Genomic DNA, 25,894 nt, shown 5'->3' with positions numbered 1-25,894 from the left:
AGGATCATGCCAACGGTAGCAGTGACTTTGCGGTCGTTGTCCGTGGTTCTTCTTCGTCGCAATCCTTATCTCATCCTCTCAACATCCTCTTGGTACCCTTCATTTCCCTAGCGCAAGGAGGCGTCCTGCCGTCTTCGGGTAAGTATTCCAGCCTGCTACTTACGCAATCAGGTTTTGGTACCTGACGACATCTTTCCTGAATTAAGAGTCTGTTCTATGAGAAGAGTGGTGCTAATGGCGGACATGATTGGAAGGAAGCCGTTTCGAGGCCAATGTCGAAACCCGCGTATGCTTCGCGGCGCGCAATCCGTGGAGTAGGAAGAAGGTATGGTATAGCTCGCGACGAGAAGCGCTGCTTTAGCGTAGAATTGTCTACTCGTATGCCACCAGTCGATGATGCCCTGAGAGTCAGCAATCAATGTTCCCTACCCCTCAAAGCACTAGTCCGTTCGTGGCATACCTCGGCTTCTACCCTAGCATTCACCATCTCCGCAACATCACGACGCTGGTCTTCGACACACTCAAGCATCGCAATGTCTCAGGAAAGTTTATCATCCAAGGCCGATTGGCAGTCTGTATCAAAACGGAAGAAGGAAGAACAAGACGGACGCATACCAAAGGAGTGGAAGCTGAGCAGCTTACCCGAGGCCAATGTTAAGAGCTATACGGATATACCACACAAGTCCGGGATTCTAACAAAGAAGGAATTGGACATCACCGAAAATTATGATGCTGTCGCGCTGGCCGAAGCGATCAAGGCCAGGAAACTAATGTGCATTGATGTAACGAGAGCCTTTTGTAAAGTATGTCTTTTCTTACTGAATCCGCAGTTGGCATCGCCTATTAGTGTCTGACATTGAAACAGAGAGCGGCGATTGCCCACCAACTCACAAATTGCCTTACAGAGGTCTTCTTCGATGACGCGCTGAAGAGAGCTTCGGAACTTGACGACCATCTAGCATCAGGAAAAGCTCCTCTTGGACCTCTGCATGGTGTGCCTGTCTCTCTCAAAGATACTTTTAGGGTGCGTGGTTACGATGCTTCTATTGGCCTCGCAGCCCTTTGCTTCAAGCCAGCGGAAGAAAACTCAGTCCTGGTCGATTGCTTGCTGGGCGCTGGAGCAGTTTTGTACTGCAAGACAAATGTACCCCAGACGCTCATGGCTCTGGACTCCCACAATAATGTCTTTGGGCGCACTATCAATCCACTCAATACCGCTGTAACTGCTGGTGGAAGTTCAGGGGGAGAAGGAGCATTGATCGCAATGCGCGGCTCGGTATTAGGTGTGGGTACAGATGTTGGCGGTAGTATTAGGATACCAGCCATGTGCGATGGAACCTTTGGTATCAAACCTAGCTGGGAACGCATACCTTACGCCGGCCAAGAGGGTGGTATGCTGCCTGGAGCGACGAAAATTGGTATCCCAGCCAGTGCTGGGCCGCTCGCCCACACTATGCGCGACATCGAACTCTTCTTTTCCGCAGTATCGACACAGCAACCCTGGGGAATGGACCCGGATGTCGTGCCATCACCATGGTCTTCCTTGTCCACAACACGAAAGAAGTTGAGAATTGGTGTCGTCAGAAGAGATGGAGTCATCGAACCGCATCCTCCAATCCTGAACATCTTAGATGAAGTCAAAGACAAATTGAAGAAGTCCGGAACTGAGGTGGTTGAGATGGATATCACACCACTTTTCTCACAATGCCAATCCCTCGCTAACGCACTTTTTGGTGTTGAGGGCGGAAACGCAATGTTCGATATCCTGGAGTCCTTCAAAGAGCCTCTCTCACCTTGGTTATCCACACGGCTCAAGCGTAAGAAGCCCATGGAGCTTCTCAAAGTCCAGCAACTCCACGGTAAACGTGAGCAGTTACGAAAGAAGTTTTTGCAGATCTGGAAAGACCAGCATGGCGAGATTGATGCCTTTATCTGTCCTGTTGCGCCACATCCTGTGCCGCCCATTGACCGCTACAATGGTGTTAGTTACACTAGCTCCTTCGTGCTGTTGGATTACCCGGCGGGTGTTGTGCCAGTAAGATCATTCGGAACGGCAGATATGGAGGGAGAGATGGCGGACACGAAGCCATTAGGCAGCTGGGATAAGGCAAATAGAGAGCTTTGTAAGTAGTACCACTGGACTGGCGAGTGCTGAAAGCACACCGAGTTGCTGTATGGCTAACATTTTCTTTAGGGGCTGACTTCGATCGATCGATCTACCTTGGAACACCACTTTGCGTACAAGTCGTTGCACCGAGGTTGCAAGAAGAAAAACTTGTCCAGGCTATGTCTACTATCGACGATGCGCTAAAGGGCTCAACTCGACTTGACGCGAAACTGTAAACTCATGGTAATGACAACTATTTGGCGCATCTCTTATCATGTGTCGCTCCGAAACATCATCCTTCAAGCCTTGTTTCGGGAAGTGGCAGCTCGAGCCATGTTATCTTCTTCGCCACCAGGCGCTTATCGTACTTCGAAACTGAAGGCCATCTCCTTTGAATCCTATAGTCATTCTTCACAAGTAAACTCTGCACATGACAATAAGCGAGCGAGGCACCGAATCTATATAGAAAGGCAGGTGAACACAGACTTGTCACATGATTGGAAAGACCTGAATTACAGTTGTCCTTCAAGGCTTACAGCCTCGTCGTCACCCACTTTGTTCACGCTAAGCCGCTCTTACCCATCTCCTACAAAAGTAGCGAGAAGCTACGAACGTGCAACTCCGAAGAACATCGGCCCGCCATGTGTCGTCTATCTTCGCTTACCCCTCCCTCGCACTACTCCAAATGAGGCGTTATCTAGCGAACTTCGACGTAGATGATTGGCGGATGTGCTTCCACAGATTACCACTAATCGATTCCAGAAACAGGGGTGAGCGAGATAGAGCATTAGAGTAGGCAGTGGACACGCATGTGTTGGCAAGGGTAGACGATGCATGGCATGTATGGTAATTGTAGGTTATGGGTCGTCAGCACTTATGATCCATGGCCAAGGGCGGCACAGGCACAGTAGCTCGACCCACTCCGCAAATTAGTACTTATGGGTATCGAGGTAGAACGTTACATTCTCTGTGTGTCTATGCACGTTTCTGGGGCTGAGCGGCTTGTGACAGCGCGATGTTGCTTCGAATCACAACATTCGCCTACCCCAGTTGCTGTACCGTCGCGTCATTAGGCGAAGCAATAACATTTACGACAAATTCAAGACGGTAACTATATCCACTTTCTTCCCTCTCCAGTCACTAGCTCACGCGACAAGTATCAATCAATGAGCAAAGACACGCGTAAACGACGGACGGTATGATTGTATCGTCTAGTAGGAGTGAAACTCATATTGTGGAGGGGGTATAATACACAATGTAAGCTTGCAAAAAGCTCATTCTTATGCGGTGAAACTCAGCACTTTACGCCCCTTCGTAACTAATCCAGGCGTTCAGTGATAGCACACCGCGATGTTACACCGCTCGCTACACCTAGCCGTAAACAGTCCATCAATGTCAATGGTCTGCAGCGACTACTCTTCTGGCTATCCCCGATCATTCGTAGTGCAAGAAAGAGACGCTCTACGCCCTGAAGCCCAAACTCTTTCCAGATAAAAAAAAAATATAGTACCCATACATCTGGAGCACTCCTATAACGCCATGTATATTCGTTTAACACCTGACCCGCTTGATGCAAAGCATGATGAGAAATCTAATGCCATTCTAGGCCTTTTACGCTACTATAGCCTAGATGGCTGCAAGGTCGTTGAGCGCATAGCTCAACTCTCGCCTCGCACCAAGTTCATCAACGCCGTCATGCGGCCGGTAGTGGTGTGTGACAATTCGCACTGTTGCTCTGTAAGTTTTGTACCTATCACGGTTAGTACTGCGACCCGCTAATTACCCGCGCCACCACTCACATGAGCATTCTGGTCCTCGCACTCGCAGTCTTGACCGGGTAGTCCCCTAAGCCCGCAAAGAACGCTTCGTTGCCATCCGCCATACCGCCGCTCATCAGCGGATCGCCCCAGATGACGTTTGAGAAACCAACCAGACCAGCGACCTGCTTAGTACGCTCGTCGATAAGCACGTTTTCGGGGTCACATACGTTCAAGGCCACAAGACGCGGCTCAATGACATCTTCTAGGCATTGCGCGTGCTTGCCGACCCAGAATCGTATGCTTTCAGAGTGTGCGTTGACGAGCATATCTTCCGCGTCGCGGATTGTTGCTTCGAGGAGAGCGAGGAAGGCCTCGCGCCAGGAATTGCTGCCCTTTTTGGCGAAGACTCGGTGTGTCATGCCGAATTGGGTTGCTGACAGCGTAGTGAGAGCGCGGACATGAACACCCAGTGTTTGGTCGATGGAACTTCGTTCGCTGGCTGTAAGATACGGCGCAAGTTCCGAAAGCTTGCGACCGGCTATGTGGCTCATCATGAGAAATGGTGTGCCGAGAGGTCCGCCGTGACTATCATACTTGATGAGTTGGGGGACAGGTATTTGTGTGTACTCGTGTAATGTCTCGAGCGTCTTCCGTTCTGTTTCCAGGAGGTGTTTCTCGTGCCGGAGGAGTCGCACGTTGTAAGGTGGTGGGCATTTAAGCGTTAAACAACTACCATCTTCTAGTCTTGTGAGGTAAACTTGATGGAGGCATCTTTGTAGAACTTCAACTTGCTGCACAGTGATTTTCGAGGATCGGAACACTGATCTGATCACCCTCTGTATGCTAGGAAAGTCGAGTGTAGTGATGGCAGTACGTGAAGATGTTGATGAAGACGACGAAGATGATGAGGTTGACGAAGAGGGCCGAGCGTGCTCTAGAGCATACGTACCACGGCTCATACTGGTGAAGGGATAGATTGCGACATCCAGCGGGGGAAGATGCATTATGAAGAGTTGGGTAGCGATGTACTAGATTCAGGCGGGGCTTAGCGTGATCCGAAAGTGGAGGCCGGGAGCTTGTGGACTGCTGCATGTCAGGGACTCCCTAAGCATTAAGAATGGCCCGATGCTACATGAACAACTTCTCATAGTGTTCCTTTTACATCGTGTCGACATAGATCGATCTGGTTGCAACAGATTTTCCGATGTACGTCGGGAAGCAAAAGCATCGTAACGCCAGACCGAGCAAGACCGAGTATGCTGAATTCCAGTTGATGAAACCATTTCCTTCGTTCGGCCAAACCGATTCGCATCACAGTCGACACATAGTAGCACTTCTACAAATTCCAATCATTCTATAAGCCACCTCGACTACCCTCTCGTTTATCCCCTGCTTAGCGGAAAAGCAAAAGTCATTCATGCGTGTACGGGGCTTGTAGGCAAGCGCCTTCTTTCTGGGCGGATAAGGCTAGCAAAGCCGGAGAAGGACGCGAGAGGCGTCCAGGCTGGCGTTCTCACCGTTCGTTAAGAGCACCTACAAGCGGTTAGGCGTCCGGTAAGAATGTCGCCTATCGCGTGTCATGATTGGCTATGCAGAGGCAAGGTTCAAGGATGCATCAATGATTAACGTCTCTCGATAGCACATGCTGATGGAAACTGAGAGACGGTAAGTGACCACGTGAACATGAGTGTGGTATGAGAGAGCGGAATGTTGTGATCAGCGCAACGTCAGGCTGGTATGGGGCCTCCGTTCGCTCGGCACAATCTGTTACAAGGACCTGGCCAGTCAACTACTTCCACACCATCGACGCCCTTCCGTCATAATGGTGGCGGTCCGTGCAAGCCCTAAAATATACACCCGACAGATCGGAGACGAGTCGCAGTAGAACGCTGGGTCTCAGGTCAGCATCTGAATAGCTGTTGTACCTCCTCCGATGTTTCACCAGTCGTCTGCTTCATCCCAAGGGTAACCATCAATGCAAGCCATAGTGGCCCCGATCGGAGGTTTATTCGGTTTGTGGACAATGTTGCGCTGGGCGTTCTAGCCACGAGACTGCTACCCCACGCAGCACATCCGTTCATCTCCTTCTCAGGCACTATTGTTTTTGTTGATCTTTCCCGACTGATCGTCGGTTTCTGGTTTGACAGAAGACAATGGCTGACGAAGCTCTTCAATGTTGAAACGTTTGAGCTTCTCAAAGTCAGGCCCAACCACGCTCATACCCAAGACATTCTATCAGACGTAAGCAATTACCAGAATCTCATCACACCGTGCAGCTAAGACGCGTGACTACCACAGGGGGGCATAACCGTACCTTGTAAATCTCTACAAGAATAAGGAGATCATAATTTTTGAGGTCGACTTTGTGCCCGGGACCAACCGCAGCTGCAATTGTGTTGATGACACCGTCTCTCAAAAACTCCTTGTTATTGCGTATCGATGGACGTATTGCAAACTTGGGTCGACGTGCATTAGCGAAGATCTTTACACGACGAGGCTGCATCATCTAATAGAAGGAGCTTGTACTCACCTTCTTCCCCGCTTGATCTGCGCCATGAAAGTGGGGTGCGAGGACTTCTTTCGCGACAGCTTCAAGACCCTGAGGAGTAGCCTTATCTGTTGCAGTGATGGGTGTTAGTCGCTTGACGTAACGTAAGTTCTTTGGCTGTGCGCCATTTGCAATATCCTGACAGATCTTATGAACAAACGTGACAGGTTCGATAGGTGAGCGTGTCCTGAAGAACATCACTTGGATTGGTCAGCATGAACTGTCATAAGCATGGTTGGCAATCCTTACAGCATTGGGTATCGAGCTTGAGGGATGTGAACAATGGCTTTGTGGTCGGCTTGCGGATATCGGCGAGCTCTTTTTTGATCTCAGCTTCAATATCACCTCCTTCGGAATCAGAGCTGTCCTCTGCAGCCGTGCCATTGGACTCGGCCGTGCCATACAGCGTAGTAGCGTACTGCCACTAATCAGCATCGTCGGTCGTACAACTCGATCGCAGTGCAATATTAAGATTTTTTTTACCTCTTGGAACAAATCTCGAAGGTCAGAGACGGATTTTGCTTCCTTCTTCATAGCACATGTTGCCCATATGCCCGCATCACCGGGCTTGATAGCACGAGATTGGATCCCACCCCTACGGGGCATATCCCAGTTTCTTTTGCCCTGAGGTCTTACATCAGCCTGATAAAGATCACGGCAGCAGCTGCATGACGAAAATAGAACTGTAAGGCCAAGACTGCAAGGACGGTCGGAGTTTTGACAGTCGCACGAAGAAAAGGACTTACCTTAGCTCTTTTCTCGTCGCCATCTTGCCGTTCGCGAGGCTCAGCTTTCCGCTTCCTTGGGTTGTTGTCTGCTCCAGACATTTTTTTAATGCCAGATCGAGCGCGAGAGTGGGGGTGATGTGATGATGGTAGCTGGGAAAGTCGCGTCGAAGCCACTGAACAAGGAAAAAGAGGCTAGGCTTGTTTCATCCACTAGCGTGGTTAGTTCCGCCCAGGCTATGTCTCCCCTTTTCGTGTTCTCTCACCTCGTTGGATCCATCCACCAACACCACCGAGATACACTCCTGAGGTGGAGTCGATATCATCCGAGTCACCTTGTTCCGAGTTGCATATCGGCGACGTTGGATGTCTGGCGCTTCAATGACGCATCTAAAGCACCTCATACCCTGTACACGATTCCTGCAGTAATGCCACACCATCAATTTATTCCCCTTGAATTCCGACGGGCGCTGCCGCTAGACATCCCGCAGCTCTTGTATCGGACAAAAGCCAGATCATCTCGACTCAGATCGTGGACGCTGTCAAATGCGAGCCTGCAGCTTGTGTGGTACACGAGGCCGAGGGCCTTCGGCGATGGCTTGCGCCGAACATTCGGCTTGCTTTTCATCTATCAATAATCATCAGGAAAGTGTGTTTGCGATGACGCCGCAGCGTGGGACCTACCAGAATCAGAATCTACTGGTGCCTCGGAGTTATCGACATTTTGACCTATGGCAACGATGATACGAAGACGCGAAAGCTGCTATGCATAGTCACGACGAGATCTACCCGCGTATTTCCATAGCGTGGCCGAACGATGGTGGCATTCAACCAGAAGACCTGTCCCCAAAAGAAACATATGGGAAGTTCAGGGGCGTCTTGCGCGTGCCGTGGGTGCTGATTCACAGTACCTGACAAACCCGGTTTTTTAGAAGGACAGTAGCCTAACTGTACCACTTTGGCGAGAAACCCCAGGATACGATGAAAATACGCTCACACTCGATCCGGATTTCCAGTTCTACATAGACAAGCATTTTAGAGCTATGTACCACATGATCGAGACCCAAAAGCGAAAGATCTTATTTCGTCGCTTAATCGCCGCTCGACATACTTAGTTGTGGTACCAAGTCTACTAGCTTGGCAAGTCCCGCAACAGGACACTTCCATTTCTGTAGAAGTTTCGTCACAGTTATGTGCGCATCTTGGGCTTACCTGAAGGATGAGATACCGAAACGATAGATGACAAAGTTCACGATGACATTACTCAGAGTTGGGAATAAGGTGCTCAGAACTAAATCTTGACTCTCGGGTATTAAAACGATTACCTGAGCACTGGCTTGATCGAATTGAACCACGATATGTCATTCTCTTCTGCTTTGCTCGTTCTGGCTTCAATGGTGAGCAGGGAGAACGTTTCCATTGCGCCAACAGTTCATTTTCTGGAGTTCCCCAAAGGTTGTACCAGAGCTTTTCTACATTGATGGCATTACAAAGTCTGAGTAGTCCAGATAGCGCAGGACTCACACCGCCGTCGGTCATGCCTGAGTCAGATCTATTGATAGAAGCCATGCTAACTTACATCAGCCTCATATTCACCTCGACCACCATCATCGCATGCTAGATCTCTGATTCTGCATTGCTAGAGCTCGAGAAAAAGCAAGTCACCCTGATACCGATTTCCTCAAAGTCGTTCATCTTCCTCCCATGCAATGGGAATAGTCTGCCGCTGCGTACGTGTTTCTTTCCAAATCGTCACGTCTCTTAGCCTCCTTACGTCATGCGCATTCATTTCGATTGTGTTATCTTCTCCATTCGTGAAAAGAAAAGTTGACAGATTCTGAAGTTCAATAACATATTCTAAAGAGACTCTGGTGCATGAAACCCAGCGGTCACAGATTCCACATGCTTATTTTTAAAGTAAGCACTATGGTCACTGCCCGGCGCCTTGAACGGCCAGTCTTTGTACGCTTTCACAAGCTCGATGATCATCTCGTTCGTCAGCATCCTCACCCTAAGATGTTCCATTTGTAATCGGCCACCCTTTTCCGGGTCCTTCAAGGTAGGGCACTCGTTTATAATATCGCTCAGTCCGTGCTGCATCTTGTCGAGGGCAGCATTGACACCATCCTTGGGATGTGCGAAAAGTCCGAACATAAAGTCTGTTACCCATTTGTGGAAGTCTGGGAATTCGGAAACGGGCTTGGGAGTGGGTTCGGAGAAGACAAGGGACAGGCGATTCTGAGGCCAGACTTCATCGTTGCGCATCACGAAAGGTTCGTAAGGGCGGGTGTCCCATTGTAAGTGGAAGGAAGATGGCGATCGTATGGAGATACGGTCATCGAGTTCTGCTACGGATGCCATGGCGTAGTTTGCGTTCTGGCTTTGAATGCCCTGATCCCACTTCGTGTTCAGTTCGGCTAACCTAGCCATTGCTGAATCCTTCTCAAGGCCATCCTGCATGCCGAGGATCTCGCATTCGAGCTTGTACATTTCTTCGCCAATGTCTGCAATGGCCGATGCCAACGCTTTGTTTTTATATGCCTGCTGTTGAGAAGCGAAAAAGTTGTGCGCGATTCTCATCTTGGCCTTGTAGGGGTGATCAAGAGGTACTTTTCGTCTTTTTTTCCTTGTAGCAGCTTCCTCTGCTGGAACAAATAGTTCTATTTCCGGATGCTTCTCCGCAATGTCTTTCAATGCTTCGTAGTTTTCGATGGTGCCCGAGGGAAGCAGACCAACGGCGCTCTTGCCGGCTAGGTGTTGGTCGCGGAGATATTCCTCCATTTCAGCATGGCTGACTATACCTGTGCCGTTGGATGTTCGCTCAATATCTGTAGCAAAATCATGAATGTTGTCGCGTCGGTGTGGTGGAAGTTCTATGCCGTGATTCCTTCCATTCGCCATAGCACGGACGGTAGTCTCAATCTCATATTGCGGGTTACGGCCCGAAGAAGCTCTACCCTTGTTGCGTGGGGCGCGCTCTGCGGTCACAAAGAGTTTCGTGTTCTGTGTCATCTCCATGATACGAGTCGTCTTCTGCAAGATACCGATAGATTCGGGAATAATAGAAGCGTAATCATTGTTTTGTACCCAGAATAATGTGCGCACGAGTCCAAAGGCATGGAACAGGTCATTCGCCCATGCGGCGGAGCTGAAGTGATAGGCGAGCTGTTTCGCCATCGAGTCGAAGCCAAGACCGGGGAGTGTTGGGTCCCAGACGAGGGAGCCTGTAACTAGCAGCGTGTTGTTTGGCTCCTGTGCTCGGGGGTCGTCGGCATCCAGCACGGTCTGATACGGGAATACGCCATTTGTCACCAAGTCGCGGTATGTCTGCAGTACGGTTGGATCTCCGTCGACGAGCGAGTACTTGGAGCCGGGCGCCGTGAGGAGAGGGTCGAGAAATTCCTTGAACTTGTCATGGCGTTGTTCGAGGAGCACGTGGCTTCGCGGTTGGAGGTATTGGTGCAGCTTTTGCGACCAGAGCCCAGCGCCAGGATTGATATCGAGGATGTCGCAACCTTTGTACTTGTCTAACTCGTGACCGACATATTTGAATACGTCGTCTGGCAGTAACTCGTGTCAGTTCGCCTCTATGAAGAAACATTCGGGACTTGACGTACCGCATAGGTCAGGACTTACGATCTGTGTTCTGACGTGGATGCCTCCCGTTGTTACCGCTTTCTTCTCATTTCGTGTTTTCTTCCTCCTCGTTTTGACCTCTTTGTCAGGATGTATTACCTTCGCGACAGCTAGGCTCAATGGATATTTGTGGCTTATTGATAGTTTCTCGTCGCTCCAGTATTTCTCCTTGCCGACGCGCCCGCCCTTAGGAGTGGCCGCCGCCGCCTTCGCAGCTAGTCGTGTCTGGTTCCATTGTCTGGCGACTGTATTCACTCGCCAGGTATTGCGCGGTATCACAGGGTGTATGCGGAACATCAAGGCGCGCGAGGTTGTTGCTCTGGCCTGAAAGTGACGTCGAACAAGTTTCGCCGCGGGGATCCCGGCCGTTTTGAGATAGCGTACCCATCTCCACGTGCTCACGCGTTTTGCGGCTCCAGCTCGGCGAGAGCGTCATGAATGCCGTAGTCGCCTAGGTAGGTGCAATTGAAACATGAGCATCGGACGAGCTCAGCATCGTCAGTCGATGACGCCTTTCCCGCCAGATTCTGGGGCGGGGGTCTCAAAGTGGAAGGTGGCGCCAGCAAGAACACACACAATGAGGCCTCCAGAGCAGCTTATATACACCACCTCACGTTTTCATCATGCTGCAGACGAGTAGCGACTTCCTCATTATAGGTGCTGGAACATGGGGGTGCTCTATTGCCCTCGAGCTCGCTCGCCGTGGTCACACCTCCATCAAAGTCGTTGACGGCAACCCATTCCCCTCTGCCATTTCTGCCGGCGAAGATCTCAACAAGATCGCGGAAGAGAGCAACGAGCCGTTCGACTCCGACTCCGAAGAAGATTTCTTCTGGAACCGGCTGACCCAGCTTGCGATGCAAGCATGGAAAACGGATCCCCTCTTCTCGCCTTTCTACCACGACACCGGTTTTATCATGGCCGCCGTGGGCGATGAAGCATTTGAGCGATGTATAGAGTATGCCAAACGCGAGAAGACACTCCCTGTGGCCTTGAACACAAAGCATGATTTCCAAAGGACAATGCCCGAAGGAGTGCTTCAAGGTGACTTCCCAGGCTGGAGGGGCTTTTGGAAGAAGGAAGCTGCAGGGTGGGTGTTCGCTAGTGGGGCTTTGAGGGCTATGCATAAAGAGGCTGTTAGATTGGGCGTGCAGTTTGTGACTGGTAGCATGGAAGGAAGGGTTGGCGAGCTCCTTTATAGCCCAGACAAGAACGCCGTGCTGGGGGCGAGGACCACAGACGGTGCAGAGCATAAGGCTCAGCAAACCATCTTGTCGGCTGGTGCGAACAGCGACCTACTCCTAGACTTCGAGCGACAGCTTCGACCCACAGCGTGGACACTCGCACACATCCCACTCTCCGCCGAAGAAGCAGAGCAATGCCAGAACTTACCTGTCCTCTATGGTGTGGATCGAGGTTTTTTTATTGAACCGGATGTTGAGAGACATGAAATGAAGCTCTGCGATGAACATCCGGGATACATCAACCCTGTCATCGATGATAATGGAGAGATGCATTCCATCCCATTCGCACGCCAACAAATTCCCAAAGAAGCAGCATCACGTATGCGTCTTCTTCTTTCTGAGACATTGCCACAGTTTGCAGAAAGGGACTTCAGCTTCGCACGTATGTGCTGGGATGCAGATACTGTTGACCGTATCTTTCTCATCGACAAGCACCCCGATCTGCAGCACCTGACTGTAGCAGTTGGAGGCTCTGGAAACGGTTTTATGGCATGTCCTGCAATTGGCTCTCTAGTTGCAGATTTGTTAGAAGATAAGAGCGAAGAAAAAATGAGAAGGGCGATGAGGTGGCGACCAGAGATATGCGTCAAGAGGGATTGGTGGGACGCGCAAGGGAGATATGGTGCTGATGGGAAGGTTATGGACATCCGACAGGTGAAAGAATGGACAACGGCAGGAAGATGATATGCCTAGATCAACATCAAACCTCGAGAGAAGTTGCTTCTAAAGATGTAGCTCATGTACTGAGAGCAATGAGCAGCTGTACGTATCAACGAAGATCGCAGTCGAGTACTTTGGCATCGCGGATCTTGTCTAAAGCTTACAAATACTGCCCGCCTCAGGTCATGCTATCACTCAGATCCTGACTATCACACAAATTGCTCCGTGTTCAATGTCGTCCAAAAATAGGGACTCACTGAACCACCATATCCGATTCACTTTGTCCGCCTCGCATGTGGTCCATGTCTCTCAGATGCTGGAAATTTGACTCAACTTAGTCCTGGAAAGAAGCATGAACACAACCTCTAAACAGTGTTCTGTGTAGTTTAATTACAGATCCAAGGCTGTGTGTTCAGGCACCCTGCGATATGATTTTGCAATTCGCACCTTAGGCCTCCCGCATCATTGCTGCTTATTCTGGTTTATCCACTGGGACGACGCAGCCGTGACGTCTAATCGCAAATCCGCCGACCCATGCAGGAAATGTTCCTAGCGTCATATTCAGCGTGGAGATGAATGCTGGGGAATTCGTGGGTCGGCCTTTGGTGGACCGCAGGTCGGCGATTGCAGATCTGTAGGTGGGCGATTGAGGCTGTGTAAGACATACACTGCCACGTTTCACCTCGACATTCTTTCCGATCTCTCACGACCTTTGAAATGACATCTTCAGCGACGTCGCGATGCCTAATTTTAGATGTTGTCGAAATTAATGACAGAAGATGCTCTGCTAGTTCGATCGTATCAAGTTTGGAGGTAACGATGACGGCACAGGCATTAATGTTTCTTATAACGGCCAATGATATACTGGCAGATGTGTGACTCCAGAGCTGTGGTTTTGTGGCTGCAGCAGCTGCCGTAGATGCCTTCGGGTGTTGCCGTTGTTGAGTACTGGACGAAGCTCCCATGGCCCGTTGCATGTCACCGCTGCGGGACGTTTGGTCTCGATGCCTAACGTACGAGGATACTCGGCATTTCTGGGGTTGCCTAAGCCGACCGTGCCGATACAGAACCGTTGTATACCCCCCTTGTAGGTTTACAGTACCGTCCAATCGTATCGGATCCTGGAAGCGGTTAGACTCAGTTTATGATCGGCTTCGGACCGATATCACACTGTTCGAACATGGGATCTGGAAACATTGATATCATTTACGCATGACTCTCAAAGAAAAGTGGTGTTAGGAAGCCTGAGAACAGATCGAATCCTTCGTTTACATGTATGTTAATCATCGCCTCTTAGATCGATTGTAGTGGATATCGTCATTAGGGCAGTGATGGCATTGGATGACAGGTTGAGCCAGTTTCCCTTGCTCAGAAGAAGGGGTATGTCGCAGTTAGATCCTAGAAGATGTCTTCGACCTTTCGGAGTCTCTGGTCGGCCTCAAATTTTACTGAAATGATATTTCATTCTTCCTTGGGTACGAAATCTGCCTCGCCCTAGTGTGCGATGCTCCCATTTGCACTCTTAATTACAGCATAGCGTGAGTGGATGAGCAAGAATCATCAATTTAATGCATGTTGGATTCGCTCAGCTTGAGACGCAGTGCATTGGTGGGGGGGCTGTTCATTTCCGAGCGCTTGCGAGCCAGCTAACATACGAGCTGTTGGTGTTTGGTCTATTCAGGGTCATAGGCAGCGCCGGTGCGCGGCCATAGGTGGCAATGTCTCTTGCGTTGTCACATCACTAGGCAACAAAGCTACCTATGCAAGTGACGAAGGAACTCTCCGGAGGATCGAAAGAGTTGCACGTGTAGCGCAACGCAAGCTCCTGACTTTAACCGTCAGTCACTTGGCGGAAGGTGGGATCAAGGATGGAAGGCGTTCTTCGAGTAAGGTACTAGCCATCCATCACAGGAGACATTTGTCATCTCTTGCAACGCATTATACTCAAACCTCCTGCGATTGCTGGCCAGCGAAAGCGATTTAATCTTTCGGGGCTTCTCCTTTGTTTGAGGGGGGCATTACATAGAGTCATACAGTGTCTGTGTTGCCTTTCTTCACACCCAACTATGTTTTGATCGAGTATAACTATAGTGTATCCAGTAGATATTGCAGAAGCGCCAGGCAACGCATGCTGACTGCTGCTAACGGTACAACCCGGGTGGCGCCTGGATATGCCATTATTACACGGGCGTTACCCGTGTTGAAATGGGGCCATCCGAATTTTGACAGTTGGACTCCCTTCATGATTAGGGAAGAAGTTCTCCGAGTCTGCATTACCACCGTTTGCTCCGAAGTGTATACGCAAGTCTCGGACAAAATGGCGTATGTCCGACGGTCCGAAGACAACGCGGTGTACCTCATTGTCACCAAAAGGCTCGATCAGGTACAACAGTGTACTAGCATTTCCAGACCAAGTTTAACCGCTTTGGAACAACGGGCGCTTCGAAAACTGTCGTTGGCTTTGGCCAGCATGTGGATCCATCTATTCATCCCTCACGCTCGTTGGTCATGTTTCGTCCTTCGCCCTTTAGCCACGTCGAAAACAACAGGCTCACTGCATGCTACGCAGCTGAGCTAGTTGACCAGGACGAGTCGTGATTCGGAAAGTAATCAAACCGTTGTTGTCAGGAGCTGTCTTGGCAAACACTGGCCGCCCGTCACAGGTTACGACATTGTTACTGGAGGGAGAATGCCGGTGAATACTAAGTAGAATTATCCGCAGACACTGGACCATTTGACAGACCGCTTGAAACGTCGCTTACTCAGACCCTGCCCTATGATTTCTTGATTGTATGTTGCTCGCAGGGCTCAATGCTGCAGGGGTTATAAATATCTCACGGCTCCCGGCCCAGAGTAGCGCGGGGCGTACCCCCCATGCGCTACGCCCAAATTTTTTGCCGGCGTAAGCGACTCATTTTCGTCGCTATCCTACCATGCTGCGATCGGCAGACCATCATCTCCAAAGCCATGGAGAGCGCGCCTTTGCCCCTCATCTGTTACCGCCTCTGGTGTCGGTCCAACAGCCCGTGGGACTAGGCGTAGTCTAAAGTGTGGCTTTCGTTGTGGTCGCGCTCAGCACTCATCGCTATGTCGGCCTCGAGATACCATGTTCACCAAAGCCTGAGATGAGACGATCCCACTAAATGCTGGCAACCGAAGCGCTGTTAGCCGTTGGCTAGGTATCGCATTATTTCCTTAACGGGTCGTTCACAAGCGAGTGCGAAATGGATGAAGCTTTCCCAGTAGACTAGCCCTAGTAGGCCACTCCTCAGACCAGCGCTAGAGCGGTGCGGTCGCCATGTTGGCGGTACCTTCACCCACAAGGATTAGCTAGCCGGCCCGCGAGGCTCACTCGCTCTCCACCGCAATTGTGAAGGGATTATGCACCTGGTCTGAACTGGGACCACGAACTATGGGACGGTATCTCATTGGGACGAGCGCGCGACAAGCGTTAGCCAAATTACCCATGTCCCGTCATGACAAGCAGTAGCTACTACTCCCTCGTCGGATATCTGACCCGACAGAGCCATCTATCCTTCAGCAGAGCATTACAAGCTTCGTCTGCGCCCCGGATCTACCTTGAGGAGTATATGCCACATGGTCGACCGCTCAGCATCTTGCAAGTTCTAACTTGGTCATTTTCAGGCCGTCCTCCAGGGCCGAGTGGAGTTTCAGGCACTGCAAGACATCACAACACCGCCACTGCCCGCTACGCTTTTTCGACGAATCTCACGCCCCAGCCTTACCGTTGTGGAGTGGTCCCTAGTGCGCTCCCGGGCTAATCCTGTACACCCCGGACTAGCAGCCTTACCATACCCTAATCCCTAGAGTTTGGGTCTGTGCCTTAAGACTGGTCATTCTCACCCATCTGTTGGACTTCCCGCTTAGACGCACTGGCCTATTCTTTGCATGATATACAACCCGCGTTGGCTTCGATTTGCGGCCATTTAACGACCGCCAGATATCCCTTCTTGATATACTTCCGCAATACTGCAAACCACTCTCGAACACTACACCACCTCGCCCTACCCATGATGACCTTCTTTTCTTCCGAAGCAGAACTAGCGCTCATGGCGCCAGACGACGGCATGGGTCACTTGTACCCCTCCAGCACATGTCAATCACCTCCCAGCATCATGTACTCACCACCCTTACACCACATGGCACACCGACCATCAACGACCATGTCAGGACACACAGCAATGTACACACCACCACAAGACTACAGACCGGTCATGGACTCCCCATACCCACCCCACGCACTCTGGTCGACACAACCCTCGTCAATACCGTTACCTCAAGTAACGTCGTACTCTTACCCATCCTTCTCTGGAATGGCATCTCCTCCGATGCTCGCGCATGACTCAACGCTGCTCTCACAGTCCTTTGGCGCACCTCGACCGTCAAGATCGCACTCTACATCGTCATCCACAGGCCGTGGCATTCCTTCCAACGTCCCCTCAGAGACATCACCACCAGCCCTTTCGCGATCACTTTCTCCTTCGTCGCCAGACCTTCGATCCTATGGCATTCCGAACAAGAACGGTACATGGAGTTGTGCCTTCCCAGGATGCACATCAAGAGCAGTTTTCACTCGGGGCTGCGATCTAAGGAAGCACTATAAGAGACACACAAAGTCTTTCTTTTGCCGTCATGGCGATTGCCCACAATCAACAGGAGGGGGCTTCTCGAGTAAAAAGGATCTTGCAAGACATGAGGCAAAGCACAACCCGGGTGTCTTGTGTGACTGGGAAGGATGCGACAGGGTCTTCAGTCGTGTGGACAACATGGTAAATATGCACTCCCTCCCACACAGCATCGAACGTCGCTAACGATTTTCATAGAGAGATCACGTCAAGAGAATTCATCTCAAAGCATCTAGAAAGTCTTCAACGACTTCCACCTAGACAACGTACTTCTGATACACTTACCGACTGTGTCGTCTCGGAAAGGATCGCTTCAGCGTTTACAGCGTCTGTATCTCCTGCCCTGGTTCGATTCGTCGCCGTAAACCTTCGCTAGCAGCGCAGAAGGCGGAAAAACTGGAGACCCGCCGACAACGAAAGGCCACGGGCTGCCAGGACTATAAACACTTCACTTTCGTTCATGATACCCTGTTTGTTTTTGCATTCGCATTCCTGTTCATCTACGAACGCAGTATTTCCTGCATCATTGCATTGCTATGGCGTTTCACCAGACTAGAGTATACCTAGGTATCGAGTAGAGTCATTTGGATCATTCGAAAAGGACACAGGACGGTTAGAACGCTTGTTGGGAATTGGTGTGGATAGATGCATATGGCGCTGCTGTTGCCTACACTAGCTTGGTACGAGTGACGTTGAATAGCGACCACTATCTCAATCCCAATTCCTGACCAATACGACGCTGCGCATTCTCTCATTTTCTTGATCATTTTTACGAAGACTACGTCATCCATGTGCTTCGAAGCTACTTTCCAACAACAACGTAGGCACGACACCAGTCCTACCACGGATTGTCACGCCAGAATGTCGACATGGTCGGGGGTTAATGGTCTGCGACTCCGGCTCGTTAGTGGGAGGCCTTACTGCCTTAACAAGGCTGACTTGCGGTGCCATCCACTCATGTGGGCCGGGACCCTGTGACAGGGTGGCTGTATCGTCGTCGCGAATCATCTCTGTGCTCACCGCGCAAGGATTATTGGCGGGCGTTCTGCTCCGGCTAGCAAATGATCGGATTGCGAATATGGTATGTTCAGCGATCGAGAGCGATGGTGGCCCCACTACGGACTAGACGAAGCCATGCCGCAAGTGTTTTTATGTCGCAGCGAGCTCCGACAGATATGTCACCCGACGACATGGCGGTGCTATGCGGCTGGAGACTATTTCCGCGATGGTGGCTATCGTCATGGTTCAGCAACAAGCCAAGCCGTTTCAAGAATTTGGGACATGCATGGCTTCCAGTCAGACGTGCATGTCGATGGATCGATAGGACACATTACGTTAGATGAGGGCTGTTACTACAGCTTCCAGTCACATTGCATCACATGCATTCCAAGGTTGGAAAGCAGGGCGCCCAAACGGTTCCATCCCGCGAGCTTACATACGGTAGAGGAACGTATGCACGATGAGGTCGACCCTATCGCGGACTCCGAGCATACATCGATCAAAAAAAAAACTCATGGTGGTTGCTCGTGACAAAGGTGCGTCACGCTGCGCTGGTGTTTGTGCCACGCTAGTGCACGAACAACATCATAAAGCGGCTACGTCCAATAGTTTCTGAAGTTACCGCACCGTTGCATAGCCAGTTACAAGCTGAACATGTGCGAGCTTACGGCATATGTTCCGGGCGGCAATCCTGCGGCCCTGACAACGCGCCGTTCGACGCGGCCGTTAAGCAGCCAAACACGCGATTTTCATGGCCGCGGCAGGGCGACGGCATGGAAGACAAGGGTCCAAGTCACACAGCACAAGATGACGGCCGTCCGGATGGATTACAGGCCGTGAGAAGGATTCGCTTGACCATGACCGTCGGAGGTTTGACTGTGCCGCCACGAGGTCGCTGTGTACTGTGGTTGGCGAGTTTTGCGACTTGTCAAGGTGTCAAACTCATGCAGGAGATCTAGGTCGATTTGTCCCCTGTCCCACCGGTGAAAATAATGGGAATGGCCATGGCCTGATGGAGAGCTAGTGTACTCCACTCTTCTCCAGTAGCTTATTTATCTGCTGGGAAGGGTCGATCTGGGTCGCGCTACAAACGAACCCTCATTTCTTCAGTCTGCGCTCCTCTGCGCCCTTACATGGCCCCCACAATCCGTTCTAACCTGGTCGCTAAGCGCATATAGCCCTGGCCCTTTGCTTTTTAGTGCGCGTTTCATCGGGAGGGCTGTTGCACGGCGCACACGGCATGAGTGCAGAGCTCGTGTGCTCTCAAACACGCAATCCCCATGTCTAGGTATAGGTTGAGCAGCCCTTTGATGACCTGATCATTTCCAGTCGAGAGGTTATTGTCCGAATGCTTCCAACCTTCTCGGTCCATCTGCACCTCGAACAGCCTGGCCAAGCTGTCAACCGTGCATGAATATGGGGATCCCAGCATGCATCTTTTGGACCCTGGCGATGATCAACGGCTTTGGGAAGGCAATGCGATGGCTGCACCGTGCAGTCTTCCAACCCTTGACGAACCGCGTCTATGTCACTGCTTCCGACCAACACACCACGCCATGCCCAATGACGCACTCGCTTGTCTTTGTTTCCAAGACACCGAACACCGAAACTCCAGAGCAAGAACAGAGGCCCCGTCGATACTGCTAATACCCACTAGAACCCACATTTCCTAGGCTGACACATGCCTTTCAAATCGCAGTGCACCTATTGCCATCGGGTATAATGATAGCGAGTCAGTGTTAACCTGTCCAATCCATCGAACGACCCGGTTGACTCGCGGGCGCCAGGCAGACGGCTCCATCTATCACAATTCCGCGCTCTGCCAGCCATCAAGCCGTAGTGAGGTTGTGGCGCTGGTCTGAGGCGGAAAAGGCCGGGATTCGCACGTGAAGTGCGGAATAGCCGCACTGGTTCCTGAATGCTAACCTAGAACGACTTCTGCGCCTGCAGACAAGCGAGCTAACGCTTTAATGATGCACAATGGCACAGACATCTGCATCTTGTCTACAAAGGAAGGTGCAAGAAGAGAAATTTGTGATCTGGAACACCAACTCCGCCCCGCAGCATATGTCTCGAAGAAGTGCATATTGCGCTGTCATTACAACCCAACGTCGCCGATCTGAGGGCGCTACATGGAGTCCTCTGAATGGTCTCACCAGGGGTGCATGCAGCCGGGCCACAGTCCTGTGTACCAGTCGGGCCGATGCCATTGTGAACCAGCCGCCAACCTCGCACGGCGAAAATTCGCCGTGCATCTTTCTACCGTCCATCAGAGATGCGGTATCATGCGAATTTGGGTTCATATCGATGACAAGAAACGCGAGGATGACTGTCTCGTTATAAACGATTTCATGACCAATCACAGGATGACATCTTATCTAATCTCCCTGGCCGAAATCGGCGTGCATTCGCAACACTTCTTTGAAGCCGCGTCACCTTCGACACGAATCACTATGGTGATATCGCGAACGCGTATGCTACTGAAAAACTCATACCCGGTGTAGTTCACAGATTTTGCTTGAGAGAATGTTATGCGAGGATCGCTAATAAGCAACTGCCTTCATTCTGGCCCAAAGGTGGGATTTGAAAGTCTCTCCACTACACAATGTATCTCCAGCATTTGGCTGTTCTTCCACTCTCCATTCTTGTTCTTCCTATATCGCATGCTACAAACAGAATTCCGGAGGTGCCTAATGCGAACCATGTCTTCAACGCCGTTCATTCGTCCATGAGACAATGGGGTTCGTCACTTAATCACAATGGAATGTCTTTCTTCCTCGCCACAGTACCAGCTGAAACAGAGCTCTACCACGGAACTTCGAAGCAAGAAGAGATATCCGGGACAGAGTGGTTGGCGTTTGAACCAGAGCACGCACTCATCTTCGCACGGCCTCATCTGGGACCGCCGCCAGGAGAAGGGCATGGTCCGCCAAACGATCGACCTCATTATGGAGTAGATGAACCGGACAGACGACATAACGGAAAACCATCTCCAATGATGGATGATGGTAGGAGGCGTCACTCAGATGCTGCGCGTTTTGCTGATTCAAAACTCCCAGGAGTGACGCCGGCATGGCCTCCTTGGAAACGGCCACCATCCCACGAGCGATCACGAACACGTCCCTCGACGTATGATCTTAACCACTATGAACGACTTAATCGTGAACCTCCTGCACATCGTGGAGAAAGAAGCGACACTCAGCAGCCACTGAGCTCACATGCATCGAAAGATAGCACCGAGTACGGCTACTTACACACTTACACACCAAAACATAACCTTCGCCTGCTATACCTTGATGGCCTTTCCGCTGGAAAGACTCCTAATGGCACACTCGATACCCAAGACATGCTACTCCTTAATCTCACTGACTTGGATAGCCCTATGGCAGGCGAATATCAGCGCGCAGAAGGTCTTTGCAATCTAACCAAAACACTGTGGGAAAATAAGATCGATGGCGTCTTGCGCATGGAGGCTGGCTTCGAAATTATACTTTGTGACTTTACGGAGCATCTGCAAAGAAAGGACGTTGTTGCGATATCTCAACACGAGCACCGTGGTGCATCTGGAAAGGGACCAGATGGCTGGCAGTACCTCAAAGCTATCACCTCGCGCTACCAAGGGATCGGCGGTAATAGGGTGAAGTTGGATCTTGAGAACTTCGTTAGCGTCTTTGCTTATCCCAACATCGACGGGCTGTTTGACAACGACGTACAGTCCGACTATGCTATGCCTAGACTACAGAATGTCAGAGAGGGTGACCGTATGCGTGTCAAAGACGATGTCACGGATATGATCCTGCGAAAAGACTGGAACACAGACGAACAATTGCGCGATTGGCAAGCAGTGGCTGACATGGTAGTACAGCGGTACAGCAAACCTCTTCATCACCTTCACACCGACAAGGACATTCGAGAAGACAAGGATGCACTTACTCTTTACCTCGCCACGCTACTTCGTCCCTTCATCTCTTCCGCTCGCAACGCAACACTGGAGACACAACGCTGTGTGTCTCAATACATCCCCACATTGCCTTTACCGCCACAACCGGTCGCCTCTCTGGCGCACCTCAACCTATACGTTGTGACGCATCGGCTGTGCGACACACTCCTGACTGCACTTTCCATCGCCTCTTCGCCTACGTCTCACTCTTCATTCACGTCTGTGTATGCCTCACATGCTGTCGAACTTATCGATGATCTAGTTGAGTTTCTACGCTGGACAACGTGGAAGGACTGTGGAGCATGTGCGGACGAAAAGGTCTGCTTCATACCCATCTGGCCGATGGGCTCACATGAGGATCATGCACACCCAAGATGCAAGCGTGAAGAAGATGTAGAAGACGGAGGTGGTGGGTATTGGGGCTCAAGGAGGAGATCGCATGGGAAGAGAAGGATGAAGAGGGATAGGAAGTATGAGTTTACACGTTACAGGAATTGAAGTCGCTGACTGAGGTGTCCTTCCCGTGTCCGGACAACGCTTTGCTACCACCACAACAGGCCTTTTTGAAGCCTTTTCTCAAGTTAGATCTACTTTAATACTATACAATTCACGAGCACTTCCGTTTCCACCCTGGAGTTCTGGAGAGCACCGGAAGCGTTTTTCATCTACACACTCATCTTGTATCGTCTAGTGCCTACCTAGGGTAACATCACCCTCCACAGCACATCCGCAGACACAAAGACCCCGACTACGTATGTGACTATCCCAATTCACTTCACCGTGCACAAAATCGCCTATGCCTACCACAGCACGCCCACAAGCAACACACGCTACGGTTAAACCCAACGTTCGGGATCCCGGATCTCGCCTCGAACTAGCGATTAGCGTAGCGCGGCGTGGGGTCCAAAAGCCGCGCCAGCACGCGCCCCACTCACTGCCTTTGCTCCAAGCTTTTGCAGCTTGTGAAAAGCAGGAAAGTCCATGTCGACGGGCTAACCCCTGCCTGGCGTGCCATGGCCGCGAAGATTGCCGCAACAGGTATGATGCTGCGAGCCAGGTGCACAGGTGGGTACCTGATGAACAAGACTAGACTTGTGTGGATCATTTCCTGTCTTCTCGATGGGGAACTGGGACTGGGTGCAAGGGTAAGGAACGCGCCAGCTCGCAGACGTCGACCGATTCTGATTCGGGTGTTTACTGCCGGCTTGGATCGTCTTCGTTCGGGATGGATTGGAAACTGGATTGGGACCGGAGTTGGCGTTGGGTGAGGCGAGATGAGTCTGATGCATGTGGGACGGGATTTGTTTCGGGGGAAAGAAACCTGGAGCTTTGTCGGGTCGCTTGTCGCATGTCGGGAGGTCTAGGGGAGGACTTGGCATTGCTTTGAGCATGTACACGCGGTGCTTCCTATCAGCATGTCATCGCAAGCGTTGGTGTAGTAGTATTAGTTGTGTCGATGTCACTCCTTTCCGACAGACGCTCTTAACACGATAATTACCTCAAGCACAGCGACACGGTAACACGTCTTCTCTGATGATGAATAAGGGACACTCGCTGAGACGCTCAAAATGAGGCCTGCAAAATTACATGTTTCGTCGCTTGAACAACCTCACAACTCCAGCATCAACGGTCAAGTAAAGAGACCATCTATCCTTTCCATCTCCGACCGCCAAGCAGATTTTTCGACCACGAATCGGTTTCCGGAAGAGGAGACACCCGCCTACGATCCGCAGTTTCGATTCGAAAAACACTAGAACAACGCTATACGAGTCGTCCAAGTAGTGCCCTTCTTCCGCTCGACCCTCAGATATAGTACTTGTGACACCAACACCAGCGCCGGTCAGTTTCAATGCCACACCAGCAAAAACCCCACAGGGCGGGCCGACACTCGCCACAGCTACCCTTCCAACCACACTCCATTATTTCCACGACTAGGTTGTTGGTTTTGAGATCGCCAGTTCGCTATCGGGTGAGTAGAACTCACCCGCATCGACACTAGATTTAAGCTTTACTCCGACGTACTATGAACTCTTAGCAAGCAATCGCAGCGAACGCCACATTATTGCGCTATCGCGAGATCTAAGGATGGTTCAGAGCCGGTGTGAGTGCGATAGTTGCTGAGTCGTGAGATTATAGTGCGTTGACGTAGCAATGGATGAATTTTGTGTCTTGGGTAGTACAATCAAGCTGCATGAAACGACCAGCACGGTATCGAAGGCAGAACTTTGTCGGATTATTCCGCACCATGAAGTTTGATTGAGGAGCTTGCAAGATAGATTCGGACTGGTTATCGGATTTACATCTCAGTCATTACAGGTGGGCAGACTTGGTGTCACATGTCTGATGTGCCTAAAACCTTACTGTGTAGGTAAGCGCTTACAGAGAAGGTCATTAATGATGAGTTGCATCGTATACTCTACGTAGAAGTATGCATAGCTTTCGATCTTCTTAGCCCTCTAGAAGAAAATATAGCAGCGAATTCCTCTGGGATAGACTATACTCTGGATCTAATCCAAGATGGGTATTTACCGTCTCTAGTGCTCTTATTGTGGACGGAATATTCTCCTCCAACCCTTGTGCCCTCAAAGTACTTTGTCGTCTTGGTTGAATCTCGGCCTGGATCTGAAGGCAAGGCCAGTCGGACGAAGATGGCCAAAACGTGTACCATGATGATGCTGGCAAGACATGTTGAATAGCCCTATGCTTTCGCATCGCAGAGCAAAGTTATTCCTTGAAGTGTCCCGAGGACTCGTTGTTTCCCTTCTTGGATAATTGTGTCCATGATCTATAGCTCTCGCCCAGCATGTGAGGCATAGGTGCCACTCAGCGTCAATCGCACATAGGCCGAAGTCAGTCTCGTTAGTCTCGTCGGTAGAATATGGTCTTATGAGATAGGTCGTTCAAGTGTCTCGTCGACACCCCGGCTTTGTCCATCTCTATGGCCTCAAGTGCCCGACGGTCTGAAGCGCCCATTGCCTGGCCATTCTGAGGGTACATCGGGAGTATTGATGAACTCCCAGAAGCCATATATGAGGCATATGAAGATGAACACGACCAATGCCTGTCCAAACCATTCAGGAAGTGCGCGATGGGTGGACTCGACTTCGCTGCTCGCTATGGAAGATTCCTCGCTATATGGTCTGAAGGTGCCATAGCCTGGTGGCGCACCAGTCATCCCGACGGCATCGTCGTAGGATGGTGGAGGCTCGTCGGGCGGAGGGTATTCAAGAGGCGGGAGGTGTACGGGCGGATCATGGTCATGGTCAGGGGCATGGTGGTGATGATGGTCAGGTTGGAAGGTGTCGGCCGGTGGTGGGGCAGGTGGGGGATCGTGTGAGGCCTGCTGCTACGGTCAGTTATGGCCGAGATGTGACGACGATGAAGTAATGACCGGTGCTGCGGCGTGCATGTTGCGCTGGCCTCGGTGATTTGTAGGGCAACTGTCTAGGCTTCATGGTGTTGTAGCTGATGTCGCGTGCGGCGCGCGTCGATGACGGGCATGTCCCACGGCACGGACCCCTTCGCGCCGAAGTGCTTCGTGTCCACGGTCGCAATGGTCTTGGTAGATAGCCAGGCAGCGGATTATACGCTCAACACCACCACGACCAGGAGCAGCATGTCCAGCGCCC

At 51.0% G+C, this 25,894-nt stretch overlaps 8 protein-coding genes across 8 annotated transcripts; 4 read left to right on the top strand and 4 right to left on the bottom strand.

The window, feature by feature from the left end:
* Positions 1-533: 533 nt before the first annotated feature.
* AA0111_g370 (putative amidase) lies at positions 534-2,343 on the top strand (the record flags this gene model as incomplete). The annotated part of the gene is made up of 3 exons (XM_028649615.1): positions 534-803; positions 866-2,123; positions 2,195-2,343. 3 exons carry the CDS (start codon positions 534-536, stop codon positions 2,341-2,343), a joined length of 1,677 nt encoding a protein of 558 aa, XP_028512348.1.
* Positions 2,344-3,733: 1,390 nt separating this feature from the next.
* On the bottom strand, positions 3,734-4,871 carry AA0111_g369 (hypothetical protein; the record flags this gene model as incomplete). The annotated part of the gene is made up of 2 exons (XM_028649603.1): positions 3,734-3,857; positions 3,907-4,871. 2 exons carry the CDS (start codon positions 4,869-4,871, stop codon positions 3,734-3,736), a joined length of 1,089 nt encoding a protein of 362 aa, XP_028511912.1.
* A 1,084-nt stretch (positions 4,872-5,955) lies between these two features.
* On the bottom strand, positions 5,956-7,242 carry AA0111_g368 (hypothetical protein; the record flags this gene model as incomplete). The annotated part of the gene is made up of 6 exons (XM_028649592.1): positions 5,956-6,099; positions 6,182-6,349; positions 6,398-6,615; positions 6,665-6,833; positions 6,899-7,039; positions 7,162-7,242. 6 exons carry the CDS (start codon positions 7,240-7,242, stop codon positions 5,956-5,958), a joined length of 921 nt encoding a protein of 306 aa, XP_028511911.1.
* A 1,755-nt stretch (positions 7,243-8,997) lies between these two features.
* AA0111_g367 (hypothetical protein) lies at positions 8,998-11,073 on the bottom strand (the record flags this gene model as incomplete). The annotated part of the gene is made up of 2 exons (XM_028649581.1): positions 8,998-10,700; positions 10,758-11,073. 2 exons carry the CDS (start codon positions 11,071-11,073, stop codon positions 8,998-9,000), a joined length of 2,019 nt encoding a protein of 672 aa, XP_028511922.1.
* A 326-nt stretch (positions 11,074-11,399) lies between these two features.
* Positions 11,400-12,704, top strand: AA0111_g366 (hypothetical protein; the record flags this gene model as incomplete). Its single annotated transcript, XM_028649570.1, has 1 exon — positions 11,400-12,704. One exon carries the CDS (start codon positions 11,400-11,402, stop codon positions 12,702-12,704), a length of 1,305 nt encoding a protein of 434 aa, XP_028511921.1.
* Positions 12,705-16,714: 4,010 nt separating this feature from the next.
* On the top strand, positions 16,715-17,587 carry AA0111_g365 (hypothetical protein; the record flags this gene model as incomplete). The annotated part of the gene is made up of 2 exons (XM_028649559.1): positions 16,715-17,470; positions 17,525-17,587. The coding sequence occupies 2 exons, from the start codon at positions 16,715-16,717 to the stop codon at positions 17,585-17,587; spliced, it is 819 nt and encodes a 272-aa protein (XP_028511966.1).
* Positions 17,588-20,930: 3,343 nt separating this feature from the next.
* Positions 20,931-22,763, top strand: AA0111_g364 (hypothetical protein; the record flags this gene model as incomplete). Its single annotated transcript, XM_028649548.1, has 1 exon — positions 20,931-22,763. One exon carries the CDS (start codon positions 20,931-20,933, stop codon positions 22,761-22,763), a length of 1,833 nt encoding a protein of 610 aa, XP_028511965.1.
* Positions 22,764-25,209: 2,446 nt separating this feature from the next.
* Positions 25,210-25,674, bottom strand: AA0111_g363 (hypothetical protein; the record flags this gene model as incomplete). Its single annotated transcript, XM_028649537.1, has 2 exons — positions 25,210-25,605; positions 25,657-25,674. The coding sequence occupies 2 exons, from the start codon at positions 25,672-25,674 to the stop codon at positions 25,210-25,212; spliced, it is 414 nt and encodes a 137-aa protein (XP_028511964.1).
* Positions 25,675-25,894: the final 220 nt, after the last annotated feature.

Source organism: Alternaria arborescens, assembly GCF_004154835.1.
Source record: "Alternaria arborescens strain FERA 675 chromosome Unknown contig_1, whole genome shotgun sequence".
NCBI lineage: Eukaryota > Fungi > Ascomycota > Dothideomycetes > Pleosporales > Pleosporaceae > Alternaria > Alternaria arborescens.
Note: the sequence above shows the minus strand (reverse complement) of the source record. Positions and strands in the feature narration are given on the sequence as shown.